Source organism: Schistocerca serialis, chromosome 8, assembly GCF_023864345.2.
Source record: "Schistocerca serialis cubense isolate TAMUIC-IGC-003099 chromosome 8, iqSchSeri2.2, whole genome shotgun sequence".
Classification (NCBI taxonomy): domain Eukaryota; kingdom Metazoa; phylum Arthropoda; class Insecta; order Orthoptera; family Acrididae; genus Schistocerca; species Schistocerca serialis.
Genome location: NC_064645.1, coordinates 454,279,629 through 454,294,540, shown reverse-complemented (window position 1 = coordinate 454,294,540; position 14,912 = coordinate 454,279,629). Strand labels below are relative to the sequence as shown.

General features: G+C 41.9%; 1 protein-coding gene across 1 annotated transcript in view; it reads right to left on the bottom strand.

Annotated features, from left to right (window-relative positions):
• LOC126416734 (mitochondrial import receptor subunit TOM70) overlaps nucleotides 1-14,912 on the bottom strand; it is a 66,011-nt gene that overhangs the window by 15,886 nt on the left and 35,213 nt on the right. The window contains exons 4-7 of the mRNA XM_050084557.1: nucleotides 14,379-14,532; nucleotides 14,083-14,290; nucleotides 13,042-13,176; nucleotides 9,849-10,073 (exon numbers count right to left, since the gene is read on the bottom strand). Coding sequence (XP_049940514.1) covers nucleotides 9,849-10,073; nucleotides 13,042-13,176; nucleotides 14,083-14,290; nucleotides 14,379-14,532 — 722 coding nt within the window. The remainder of the gene's footprint in view (nucleotides 1-9,848; nucleotides 10,074-13,041; nucleotides 13,177-14,082; nucleotides 14,291-14,378; nucleotides 14,533-14,912) is intronic.

Here is a 14,912-nt window from a genome sequence, read left to right as displayed (position 1 = left end):
ACCATCTCCCAAACCTAGTCCGCAAACAGATATTCCATGCCATTTCCCCCGCACACCATCAATCCTCCCACCACCACCAAAAGTCAGCTATAAAAAAAGTACCCCCTTTGTCACCCAATATCGGCCTGAACTCAAACAACTGAACCATCATATCCATGTGGAAGGCCCACGTCTAAGAGCTGCCAAATCCACCCACCCAGCATGTCCTATTCCAGTCCTGTCAAAGGCGTATCTTACACCATCATCAAAGGCCCAGCACCTGTGAAAGCATCTATGTTGTATACCAACTCTGCTGCAACCATTGCACAACTTTTCATATTGGTATGACTACCAGCCAGATGTCTACAAGGGTTAACAACCACCACTGAACAGTGGCCAAGAGCAAAGTAGACCACCCTGTGGCACAACACTGCAGTTGAACGTAGCATGCTCTATTTCAATGGATGCTTCACAACTCGGGCCATCTGGATCCTCCCCTCCACCACCAGCTTTATAGAAATGTGCATGAGGGAGTTATCCTTACAACACATTCTCTGCTCATGAAATTATCTTGTCCTCCACTTATGGCAACATACTCTCCTCTCATCCTCCACCTAATAGTTTCCGCCCCCTCATCCTATAACCTACTCCCTTTTCACATTCTCTCACACTCTTTGTGTGCCTCCGTCTGCCAATGTATCCCTCCAGTCCTTTCTCCATCTCTGCTCCTCTCCTTTTCCGCTCTACATTATTGTTTTTTTTTTACCTGCCACATCCCACCTCCCAACACTGCGCCTAGTGTTCTCTAGTTCCTTCACACCCCACCAGACAGCTCTCTTCTCTCCCTGCACCCGTATCCTGCTACTGCTCCCCTTCCCCGCTTCACTACAGATGGCTATTCATCTGAGAGTCATATTCTGGTGAGACCTGCTGGTGGTAGCGGTCGTGTGTGTGTGTGTGTGTGTGTGTGTGTGTGTGTGTGTGTGTGTGTGTGTTTGTTTCTTGGTTGAAGAAGGCTTTCGGTGAAAGCTGTAAGGCTTAACAGTCTTTTCATTGTGCCTGTCTGCAACTCAAAGGACCGTCACGGTGAGTAGCATTCTATGCCTTTTCTATTGTCAGCTGTAATGTATAAAGAATTAATATCACACACTTTTTAAATTTCAAATCGAGTGCAATATGCATAACTAATCAATTATTTCTCATTAACAAAACTACTCTCGAAGGAAAAGGTTCTCTATCTAGTTTCAAGTATCTGAAGACACATTATTTATAGAGATGACTTGTATGGAACTTAATTTCAAACACATGTGAATATAAATTCATCTTTTCACATGCGGCTGCAAATTTTAAATTTAAAGTTCAAGTAAATTGGATGTACAAGAAGTAACACAGCCTTTTCAAGTATGAAAGGTATACCACTAATAATGCAGTCTGAGAGCATAATCTTTTAGATTCCTGTCTAAAGACGGGTTATATTTTAAGTGGTGAAGAGATATCTCCTGAACTTATACTGAAAGTGGCATCCTGAATTCTAGGCTCAAGGTATAGAGGATTGTGTTCAAGGGCAACATTGTGGGTATCCATTCAAGTCTATAAAACATTTGGAAAGAACAACCATCAAAACTGTGTTACCATCAATGCCAACACCACGGCACCTGCCACTGCAAGGCTGCAGATCAAGTGTCACACAGCACTTGGCCCACATGCTGTGCCGCCTAGCTGCACAGCAAAGGTGCAGTCCACACACGAAGATGCCTCTGTGTTAATGTAGTAAACCCTAGCCGGTGTACACACATAAAATAACTGCATGAAGGTAGGGCACCAATTGTGCAGTGCCACACCACAATATACTCATCAATGGTGGGCATATTCCCGTGCCACCAGGGCTTCGTAAATGCACATAGCAACTTATGATGGCAGTCTTATCTCACTACTGCTGATTCCTCGACACCACACCCACCCTCATCTGGATTTTGATTGCATTTGGAACTGGGTTTCTACTATTTGGCACTCCAGATACTAGATTCTTCCACAGATTTTGCTGACTGCCATCCCACTAGTAGTGCTAGTGCCATCATTTAAGTGTTGCATTATTCTGTTTCTTGTCTTCACTTGTAGAGGAATAATCTGGTTTGATGCATTATAAATGGTTCTGAAAGCCTGTGACTGTGAAAACAATAGGTTTGTTTATACAGAGTGTTACAAAAAGGTACGGCCAAACTTTCAGGAAACATTCCTCACACACAAAGAAAGAAAATATGTTATGTGGACATGTCCGGAAATGCTTACTTTCCATGTTAGAGCTCATTTTATTACTTCTCTTCAAATCACATTAATCATGAAATGGAAACACACAGCAACAGAACATAGCAGCGTGACTTCAAACACTTTGCTACAGGAAATGTTCAAAGTGTCCTCCGTTACCGAGGATACATGCATCCACCCTTCGTCGCATGGAATCCCTGATGCAGCCCTGGAGAATGGCGTATTGTATCACAGCCGTCCACAATACGAGCACAAAGAGTCTCTACATTTGGTACCGGGGTTGCGTAGACAAGAGCTTTCAAATGCCCCAATAAATGGAAGTCAAGAGGGTTGAGGTCAGGAGAGCGTGGAGGCCATGGAATTGGTCCGCCTCTACCAATCCTTTGGTCACCGAATCTGTTGTTGAGAAGCGTACGAACACTTAGACTGAAATGTGCAGGAGCTCCATCGTGCATGAACCACATGTTGTGTCGTACTTGTAAAGGTACATGTTCTAGCAGCACAGGTAGAGTATCCCGTATGAAATCATGATAACGTGCTCCATTGAGCGTAGGTGGAAGAACAAAACTAAAATGAGCTCTAACATGGAAATTAAGCGTTTCCGGACACATGTCCACATAACATCTTTTCTTTATTTGTGTGTGAGGAATGTTTCCTGAAAGTTTGGCCGTACCTTTTTGTAACACCCTGTATATAACTCATTTGCTACCAGTCACGATTTTCTTTATTTTATTTTCCGCACAATGCATTTCAGGAAATGATTCCCATTTTCAATTCAGTTTTTTGGGTTTGTTATGCCATTTCTATGTGATGTTTATGCGTGAGAGTCTGCTTCATTTTGTTGATTTTACTGCAATACGTTACTCATGCCTTCTGTTATTTGTTATTCTGCCATTCATGGATACAATAAATTATTCGTGACAGTGGCTCATTCTTGTGTTGCTTTCCATTTTATGACATATCAGTACATCCTCGCTTTTCAGTTCTGTGTCTAATAATCTACGACATGGGATTGTTGTGCAATTTTCTTCTGCTTTCCAGAATGGATGGTGTTGAGCTTTAACTTTTGGGGGAGCTCCTCTTTGGTTGTTTTTCTTTCGTACACCTTATCTTATCACTGCTTCTTTTTTCACCACAGTGGTCACCCAGCTAGAGGAACCTACGTCATTATATCAGCTTCTTAAGTTTCAGTCAATGTAGTTAGTTCAACTGATGGACAAGGTGAGACTGCTGCTGGAGATCAACAGCTTTACCCTGCTTCCATGCATCACCCAGACCGATGACAATGGTAGCAGACACTGATCGGCTCCGTCATTCCACAAGTTGGACACCGCAGGGAAATGGGTCAAATACAAATTGCAGTTGTTTAAACACTTTGCAGCCTACAACATTTCAGATGTTGTTCAATGATAATATTTCTCTTCTGGGGTTGTCATGGATATCATGCGAATTTGCATTAAGCCTTCCCTTCTTATTCACTAAAGTCTGTTCCTTTCCCAGAAATGATTGGAGCTCTTGATAAATATTCTGTTGGTCACCACTGCATTATATGTTTTTTCGAACAAAGTGCCAACCTGTCCAGTACTATTGGCAGTAGCTCACAGAGTTACGAGACATGACCCACACCTGCAAATTCGTATGTGTCTGCGGTAAGTTGTACATAGGCACCATGTTATGTTGTTCAGAATGTTACTGATTCCCAACTTGGGGCATAAGTCATCAAACTATCAGACCCTTTGTTGGAGAATGCCCTTCGTGTAACTGAGGCACAGAAATCTGTTTGTCACCACAGAGCTGGAAATTTTGCCGCTTGTGGCCCGTCTTCATCTCCACACCAGGTCTCCGTTTCTTCAGGGCACCGTAAACAACCAACAACATGTCTGCAGCAGCCACATAATGGCACCAAATTGCAATCCTGCCCTCAATGCTACATCTCTCAGGATAGGGATGCTTGTAGTTTCCTCCAAACCAACTGTTTGTTTTGTAAAAAGATTGAACATATCCAATATTTTTTGTCAAAGAAATTATGGGGCCCATGTGTTAACAGGTAACATGGACACCCACAGTTCTGAGGCAATGGATAGTCCATCAGGTCAATGTCAATGACACTGTGCTTAGGAACCCTTTGGTTTCTGATGAGTCATTCCCGATTCGAACCTGCTACATCATTACCACTATGCATTAATCTCACAAGGTTGTCAGTGGCCTCCAGCATCCCTCTGTGCTTGTATCTGAGCCAAAGAAACTTTTAATTCAGCTGTGCATTCAGAACATGGATGTCCAATACCAGCTGGATATTGGGGCTTCCGTTATGTTGACCAATAGGTGCACATTTGAAAAGCTCAGCTCCTTACGGCTCGAAGCTCTGACAGCCCCTTGTTGCTTACAATGGGGATCACTTCACTATCTTTGGCACCAGTCTTGTACAGATATTGTTCAGATCTACTTCTAAGGCAATTCCAGTGAAGTTGCTTCACTCTTGTGATGATCCTGAAATTTTTCTCTGGATATCTTTGACATCTTTGGCTTCCAAATCTCAGATAATATGGTAACAATCAACTCCCATGTCCCCCATGACAGCATTACAAAGCTCTGTGACAAACACTGTCAGCCTTTTGCGGACTCTCTGGCTATTGGAAAAGACTTTCCCACCAACATCTGGGAGGAAGTTGTGGCACAGTCAAGGTGTATGCAGGAGCTGGGAGTTACTATGCCCATCACTGCCAGTCAATTGGCATCACTCTTCGCCATAGTCAGAAAACCCAACAGGCAACTCCAGCTTTGGGCATATTTTAAGTCCATCACTGAACAGCCAGTCATGGATTCATATCCTCTCCCTCACCTCGAGCAAAGAATGGACAAATTATAAAAGGGTGTGTTGTTCTTGAAGAGAGCACTCAAGGCACCTATTTGCAACTCCCACTGGATGATGCAACAAAATCCTTCCTCACCATTAACACTAACATCAGACTGTTCCAATATGAGGGTCTACCATTTGGTAGTGCTTCCACCTGGCCTTCTTCCAATGTTTTTTTTAGAGCAACAGACATCGAAGTTGCCTTCCTGCTCCAATTATCTGGATGACATTGTCATCTTGGGTAGAACTCCAGAGGAGCACTTCTGGAACCTGGAATGCCACTGCTAAACACTCACAATGCAGAACTCAGATGCAACCGGGAGAAATACAAACTTTTCTCTATCCAAATTGAATACCTTGGTTATGCCATCCACTCCCATGGCATTCACCTTTCTACCAACACTTGCAGGCTATTCAGAAGCTTCCTTTCCCAAAGAATCTTGCCAAAGTCCAGTATGTCCTTGACAAGATTTCATATTATCTTCACTTCATAATTATGAAATACTCTATTGTCCCATGGCACGCCATACCAACATAGATACTTTACCTCATTGTCCTGTCAGATCAGATGCAGAATTTGAGTCTTCTGAGGACAATTATTTTCACACTGATCAGATCGATAAAGCCACAGTGGTTCCCCTTCTGAGTAACCACAACTGTATTACCATGGCCACAGGGTAAGACTATACCCTCCGGTTCCTTCGACAGTTTATTCAGACAGGTTGGCCTGCAGATAGGGAGTCATTTCCCAATGAGTTTCTTTGGCACTGGTTTTCCCACTGGGATGCCTTTTCAGTTCAAATGGAGGTGCTCCCTTACGCATACCAAACATACAGATATGGATGCTGTGTCCAGCATCTCTGTGGCAACAGGTGTTGGAATTACTTAATAAAGGACATTGGAGAATTGCCCATATGAAGAAATTGGCCAGACTGCACTGCATGTGGCTGAGGGTGGAAAATGACCTGGAACAAATGATCACACATTGCAAGGAATGCGCTGAGAACATGCCTGCTCCTCTCCAATATTTTTCCGACTGGGTCTGACAAGATGCCCTCTTGCAACGAACTCACATAGTATTTCAGAGCCATTTTGGGGTCTGTCATGGCTTACTGTCATGGACCCCTTTTCAAAATTTGTTTTGGTCCCTCTCAATTCTACGATGTCGACAAACACAATTTGGGCTTTAGCAACTGTATTCTGTCAAGATGGATTACCAACTATTATTGAATCTGATAATGGTCCACAATTGACTTCAACAGAATTTGCGTCTTTCAGCAAGGCCAACAGTATCACCCATGCCAGATCGGCACTTTCTCATCACCATTTAACGGTGAAGCATAATGATTTTGTGTACCTTCAAAGTGCAAATGTTGAAATTAAAGCAGTCCCACTTCAAGGAAAATGCTCTGCTCCTGTTCTTATCAACATACCACATGACACCTCAGGGAGATAAGTTGCCGGCTGCACTTCTTCATGGCAGGTCTCACTGGACTACACTCCACCTTCTCCAGCCTCCAAGTTCCCTGCATGCTCCTACGGCCCCTCAAAATTCCAAGCCAATGCCACAGTGTATTTCAGGGATTTTAACAGCAGTTATTTGTTTGAACTGGGATTATAATCCAACCTGATGGCGGAGCAACCTATGTTATTTGGGACATGTCAGAACACAATCATCACAGACACCAAAATCAGCTATGCTCTCATGCTATTCCTTATTTGCTGTGGACCTTTCTGTTCCCAACGGTGCTAAGGCAGACAACGCCTCCCTCAGCAATTATCCACATTGCACTTTGTACCAGCTAATACCACAATTCCCACATTGCGACTACCGTCGCTGTAGCCTTCGGGGCCTGGGTCACCTCGGCTGCTGTGGCCCCAACCACCACTGCCCTTGGCGTCCCAGGCGTCCATCATCTCAGCCCATGGTGATGTCAGTGTTGTAGTCACCGTCACAGCCACGGAGCCTCCTGCTGTCCCAAATGCAGCCACTGTTGTCTACTGAGATGTCCATTGACCTTGACTCACTTATGCCAGCATGAGATTGCTCACACCAGGACAGGCTGAAGGCACATTCTGCCTCCAGTTTTTCTGGGGGCCTGTGCAGCAAATGCTGGAAAGTGGATTGGTCATGTCAGAAATCAGCTCCCAGTCTGATCTCATTGCCCTGCCTGCGGCCTGGACGTCCCCTTCATGCTGAGACCCCCTTACAGTACACCACCATGGTGAGACAACTTGGGGGGGAGGGGAGGGGAGGGGAGGGGAGGATAGATTGTGGTACCACCAATGCCTACACCACAGCACCTGCGGCCATGCCGCTGCAGGTCATGTCACACAGCCCACGACCAACCATTCTCAGCTTGTGTGCAGCACTGCACAGCTGGGCAGTGCAGGTGCAGCCCATGCACATAGCTGCCTCTGTGGTAATGTAGCAATGCCAGCTGGCATAACCACGTCAAATTGCTGCACAATGATAAGCACCTATGTCGCAGTGCCACACCATCGTAGACTCCATCGATGGCTTGCATATTTCTACGCTGGCCAGGGCTTTATAAGCACATGCGTCACTTCACATTGGTAGTGTAATCTTGGACTTCACTAGTGCCGATCTCAAGGCCACACCATCCGGTTTGTCCTCGTCTGTATTTTGATTATGTTTGGAACTGGACTATTCAGGGATTTCTACTACTTGGCACTACAGACACCGGATACATCCACAGTTTTTACTGATCACCATCCCAGTGGCAGCACTAGCCCTACCATTAGTTTCATTTTATTCTATGTGAGGTGTAGTGTTATTCTGTTTCCTGTCTTCACTTGCAGAAGATTAAAACTCTGTTGATTAATCACAACTTATTTGTTGTTCCATCATGTGAATGATCAATGATGGAAATGCAATGTGGAGAAAATACAGCAGAATATGGAAAGAATGAGTAGGAAAACAAAACAACAACAAGACAATAGAATTATAAAAGTGAATACATGGCCAAGACTAAGAAAGAATTTGCCAAGGCCCTCCAGCAACAGAGATAAGCATTAGACAGAGATTCAATTACATCTAAAATATAACACATATTACAAGCAGCAGCAAAAATATCACTGCACATTTATTAATAATTCATTTCTGTGAGGGAGGTTTGAGTACTTCTGTTTGGAAACAAGTGTTGTAGGTAGTACAAGTTGATTCAAACACTGTGCGCTACCTCACGTCACAAGATGCTATAACAAAAATGACACCAATTCAGTGGTTGGTTTGAACTTGGGAGCTATTTCAGTAAACCGTGGTACATTGTTTTCACCAACATGACAAACATGTACTACCTTATTTTAAGTACAAGTTTTTTTGCTGCACTGTTTATTTATTTACTTGTAGTTGAAAGTTATGTGACGAGCCCATTTCAGCATTTTGCCATTATCAAGTGTACTTGTGAAGATGATATAATAGGTGTTACTTTGTTCCTTACATCTATGTTAGTCTATGTCTACTTATGGTACCTTATGCTTATGTCTTAGCTGGAATTATATAGTCCATACAGAATCTTGTAGCGTAAATGTCAGTTATCTTTTTGTTATGATAGGATGATGATATTTATACAATATGTTCAATTTTTATTTGTATGTTATTTTTGACAGCTTTGGCTCCGTCATAACAAAAGGACAAACAACATTTATGCTCCAAGATGTCATATGGACCATGACATGCCAGCTAAGACACAAGCATAAGTTGTCACATGTAGACATAAACTAACAGACATAAGGAACAATATTATGCCTATTACATCATCTTCATTAGATACTCGCATAATGCTGAAATGAGCTCGTTGTGTAACTTTTATCACTATGAGTAAAGAATGTGTATTTAAAATAAAACATGTCATTCTCTGACCTCATGTAAGCTGTGAGCCCACTGCACTATCACTCAAAGATTCGCATTTTGCTTTTGGATGGGAATACTTGTGATGAGATAAAAGTAAAATGTCAGTTGTGGTGACTTTCACCATCAATGACTTCCACTTTTCATCAGGATTGACTAAAGATGCCCACGGACATGGCTACTAAATTACTGAGAAAGCCCATAATGATTCTCACTTATCGTTACATAAAAGAGTGCCATGGAGCAGATGCCACAGATGTGTCAACGGGGATGGTAATAAATACAGTACATGAAAAGCTGGCAATGAAAAGGGAAACTTAAGTGGGTTCAGAACATGGGAGTCAAAATAACTTTTAAAATTTTCTTTGTTAAAAGGTTTCAGGAAGAACATTGACCAAGAAAAATCAGTAACTATTTTTATGGTTTATTTTTCATCTGAAATCATCACATGTGATAAGAATAGGGATCTTTCTATGAAAGAAATGAAGTTTACAGCATCAATCAGTAAGATAATGGAAATAAGTTTCAGAAAAGAATTACTAAGTTGATAGTGCGAAATCATAGTATACAATAAAAATTGGTGGTTCCATGAATGTTTTACTGCGTAATGGCATTAGGATGAAACTAATACAGAATACTTCCTCGAGAAGTTTAATCTGAAGCACTTTTGTGATTGTATGTTTATTTCTCGAGATATTAGTCTGTAAAGATTAAAATAGAACCTCCACTTTCAGGCGTAGACCATTTTTAGTGTAATTCCTGTTTTTAATTTAAATTCAATTGAGCATTAGTTTCAATAATTTCTCCATTAATTGTATCCAGTTTAAAGCATATATTGCTGGACATACTGCTAGCTTCAGTGCAACAACTCACCTGAGCAAAAAGTGTATGACACTCTGAACAAGTAGGAAATCTTTCAACAGCTCTACGAAATTCATTCATAACTTCTTCCATTTTTTCCATATTTCTAGTCTGAAAGGCATGTCTATAATCTGTGTAGCACTTCTGCACGTATGCAATTGGGAAGTTTGGATTCAGAGTAACTGCTTTATTGAAGTCATCCATGGCCTCATTCATTTTTTCCATTAGCAAATGTACCTGAAAAAAAGTGATATTTTTGTTGGAACTCATTAACAAATATATGAATCTTTTGTTAGACAGTACAAGAGTAATACATTTTTTCCAGAAATATTTAATGATGAACATACTTAGGTAAGACAAAAATGTGGAAACACTACAAAACACGCATGCTCGAACATAAATGCGGGTACTAACCATTGGCTGCATGCTGCACGGTTGTATTTGACTGTGAGTGGCACCTGTGCAATGTCTTCGACACATTGCAAGTGCTAGTTGCGATTAGAACAGTTTCTGTAAAGATGTGGGTGCCTTTATCAGAGCTAAGTGAACTCTAGCATGGGCAAATTGTTGTGTACTTCAGTAACCAATCGAGTCCAAGTGTTTGATGTTTCCAGAGGCAACTTGTTGAAGATTTAAACTGCACACATGGAAAGCTGAAAAACGTCATTCGCTAAAAGCCTCACATGGATGAAAGAGTGTATTGAGTGAATGTCACAGTCACTGATGAGGATTATTGTGAAAAATATGAGGAGAACAGCTGACAAAGTCACTGCAAAACTGTATGTCGTGCCAGAAAAACATATGGGGAGCTCTGAGAGCAGGGAATTGCAGGGTGAGCTAGAATTCCAAAATCACTTATCAGTGTTCCAAATGCCTGCAACAGGAAAATATGGTGCCGAAGTCATAAAACCTGGACAATGCAGCAATGGAAGAAAGTCATTTGGTCAGGTAAATCCTTTTTCATACTTTTTCCAATTTATGGCCGAGTTTACAACCCAAGAGTGAAATGTGGTAGTTCGATGATGATTTGGGCAGCCATATCCTGGTATTCCATGGAGCCCATCGTTACTCTGCATGGTCACATCACTGCCAAAGATTAAAAGATCGCTTTTGCTGATCAGGTCCATCCCATAGTACAATGTTTGTTCCGCAATGCCGATGATGTGTCCCGTAATGATAGGGCCCCTCTTCACACAGCTTGCATAATTCAGGACAGGTTTCATGAGCACGAGGATGAATTGTTACATCTTCCATGGCCACCATAGTCACCAGAGATCAATATTATTGAGGTCTTGTGGTCTACTTTGCAGATAAGGATGCACAATCACTATCTACCTGAACTGAAAACCATTCCAAGATGACTGAAAGCTGTCTTGAATGCTGGTTGGTTTCCTACACCATTTTAGGAATGGTAATGTGTTGTGTTTTTTGTCTTTCCATGTTTTTGTCTGCTCCCTGTATTTCTAAAAATAATAAAAATCAAGATTTTTACATTTTTGTTGGTGAGTCAGTTCTAAAGTTTTCTGGCTGATATAGTTTTAGATTTGGTAGTACATTACCATATTTAAGCCACCAGGAAATCAAAAAAAGTATTTGTATGGTACTGCAACAAGTAATTACAAACCTAATTTACTATCAAAGAGATAAAATTTTTTTTGTAGCAGCATTGTTATAACAGCAATCATAATTAATTATTACAATCATAATTAAAGTCGACTGAATACTCGAATATTCATAATACAGTTATTATTATTATTATTATTATTAATCTTAATATTTATGATCAGGCAGGGCTACCTGTGAAACCAGTCGTGTGGTCTAAAAGCTAAGTTGCAACCACTGTGCTGCATTCTATGTAAGCATGACAACCAACAAGCTGTCTGTCCACATGAATGGCCACTGATGAACTGTGCCAAGAAACAGTGGACCACCCTGTTGCTGAACACGCTGCCAAACATGGTATCCTTCATTTCAATGACAGCTACACAGCTTGTGCCATCTGGATCCTTCCCACCAACACCAGCTGAATTGCGCAGGTGGGAACTTTCCCTGCAATACATCCTACATTCCCGTAACCCTCCCGGCCTCAACCTTCATTAGTCACTGTCCTCACCCATCCAGCCCCTCCCCTGCTCCCATTCCAGCACTACACAGTCATCATTCGACCAGCACATCCAGCCTTTTTATTCATTTATTTATTTCTATCTATTTCTCTCCTTTGCTGCTACTTCACCCCCCCCCCCCTCCTCCACACTTCTACCCAGTTCTTCCCCTAAGCTGCAGCACTTCACTGTCCGCCATCCCCACTCTCATCGGATTAGGGAAGGATGGGGAAGGAAGTCGGCCGTGCCCTTTCAAGGGAACCATCCCGGCATTTGCCTGGAGTGATTTAGGGAAATCACGGAAAACCTAAATCAGGATGGCCGGACGCGGGATTGAACCGTTGTCCTCCCGAATGCGAGTCCAATGTCTAACCACTGCGCCACCTCGCTCGGTCAGCCTCCTGCTTACTCCCACTTGCCACTTCCATCGTGTGCACCCCCCCCCCCCCCCCCCCCCACACACACAACTGCAGTCTCAGGCAACTGAAACCACACTGTGAGTGGCAGCACTATGATGGGAGTGGTAAATGGAGGTAAGGAGGAGGCTGAGGTGGGGAGGGGGAGGGATAGTATGGTGGGGATGGTGGACAGTGAAGTGCTGCAGGTTAGGCGGAGGGCAGAGGAGAGGTGTTGGGGGGGGGGGGGGGGGGGAGTAGTAAAAAAGGAGAGAAATAGAGATAAATAAACAAAAAGACTGGATGTGGTGGTCGAATGATGACTGTGTAGTGCTGGAATGGGAGCAGGGAAGGGGCTGGATGGGTGAGGGCAGTGAGTAACTAAGATTGAGACCAGGAGGGTTACGGGAATGTAGAATGTATTGCAGGGAAAGTTCCCACCTGTGCAATTCAGAAAAGATGGTGTTGGTGGGAAGGATCCAGATGGCACAGGCTGTGAAGCTGTCATTGAAATGAAGGATATCATGTTTGTCAGCATGCGTATGTGTGTCTATTGTTGATGAAGGCCATTGGCCGACAGCTTCAAGTGTGACAGTCTTCTTGTTGTGCCCATCCACAACTCAGCATCTCCACTATATGGTGAGTAACAACTTTCCTTGACATAAAAGTTACACTAAACTTATGTTTTCTAATTATAAGGCAACTAACCTGCCCCCTGTGATGATACACATCTGAATTGTTTGGGTCCAACTGAGCAGCCAGATTGAAGTCTTCTAGGCTTTTAACTGGCTGCTCGAGTTGCATGTGCAGTGATGCTCGCTTTATAAGTGCATTAACTCGAAGCTGTAAAAGAGAACATCTGGTAAGATAATAGGATTAATAATTATATATAGAATCCACAGCAAAATAGTAAAAAGGCTTCTGAAGAACCTATTACTCATCTAAACATCTAACTTAATTTAGACTCATTTCGATAAATCAAGCACTTAAAAAATAAAACAGCTTTTCTATTTTCAATGTTTCTTCACATTAACTGACTGATTTTATTTAGTTCCAAAGTCCAATAATCTCCTTCATTTTTTGTATTTCTTTCTTTACAAAATAAAATCTGTTAAACGGAAATCAAGCAGGCAGCACATCAAGCGCAACAACACATTTTGCTACCTCAGATATGATTTAGTAGAATTTTATATGAGATAAGCACCTTCTGTAGTAAACAGTTAGTGTATATTTAGTACTGAGGTAAGCACCTTTGGTAGTAAATAGTTAGTGTATGATTAATTCCTTACTCACAAACACAGGAAGAAGGTATGAACTGGGGTGCGCGTGCGCCCCCCCCCCCCCCCCACACACACAAAGGGAGGGAGGATAAATAGAGGGCGGGGGTGGCTGTAATACTTCCTTATTATCAATGTTACAGAAATCGATTCATAACAGCAAATACCCTTCCTCTCTTGGGGAATAACGGTAAGTGTGAACAAAAATTCTGCTGTCAGTTACAATTTCCCAACTTCCATACTTTCTAATGAATACTGATATTAGATGTTCTGAAATCTCTCTTTTCTCAAACAATTTATAAAAACTTGCAATACAGTGTCCATGTTCTTATGCAGTCAAAAGTGAGAAGTTTGATGGACTGTTATTTGGTGCTCTACACTTCCTACACAGTATGTGCCACCAACAGTCCAAAGTGTTGTAAATGATGCATGAGGTAACATTTGTGGTGTATTTACGCATACTGCATCTTACCTTTACATTGGCATCAGGATTATTTATAACAGCCTCAAAATCTTTAAATGCTGCATCATGCTGTCCAAGGAGGAGGTGAAACGTTCCTCTCAGAACGAGAGCCTCGTTTTTGTACTCTGCCGATTCTGAATTTATTTCATCTGTGCAGGCTGGAATAATGTCATCATAATCTTGAACAACAAAGGCTTGCTTTGCACGGGCAAAACCTCTGTGACAAATGAACAAGGACAGTAATGTATTAATGAAATGCCTGATTAAAATCTTACTAACTTCAAACTGAGGCTAATAAAACTAACCTTATATCAGCTTCTGCTGAATCACTTTCATTTTTATCGCTCATACTGTTTTTAATAGGATCTTCAATAAATGAAGAGAAAAAGGTTTTAATAAACTGTTTTGACGGCATGATTGCCTTCCTGCTCGCCATAGCCTCCTTAGCATGCTGCCTACCTGTTGAAGGAAAAAAGGACAGATACTTTTCTTGAAATAGCTGTCATGAAATGACAGAAACAGTGTTGAAACTAAAGAATTGATTGAGATTTCATTTTCTAAAAATACAACACAGTACACAAAGGTATGAGACCTACCCTTCAGAGGAAGTTATTAACAGTGGACAGTCTTCTAAGCAAAGTTTTGAACTGCATCCTTCAGAGTATGCATTTAAAAAAAGGCTGAAAATGACCTTGTTCAAAAGTTTTCTATCTTGTCTACGTGCTTATTGAATGCTTAATGTTTCAGAATATTAAGAACACTTTCAGACCTTGATTTGTCTTATGAGAAGGCACTTTTCAAAAGTAACAAGACAGGAATGAGACATCATCATCACATTT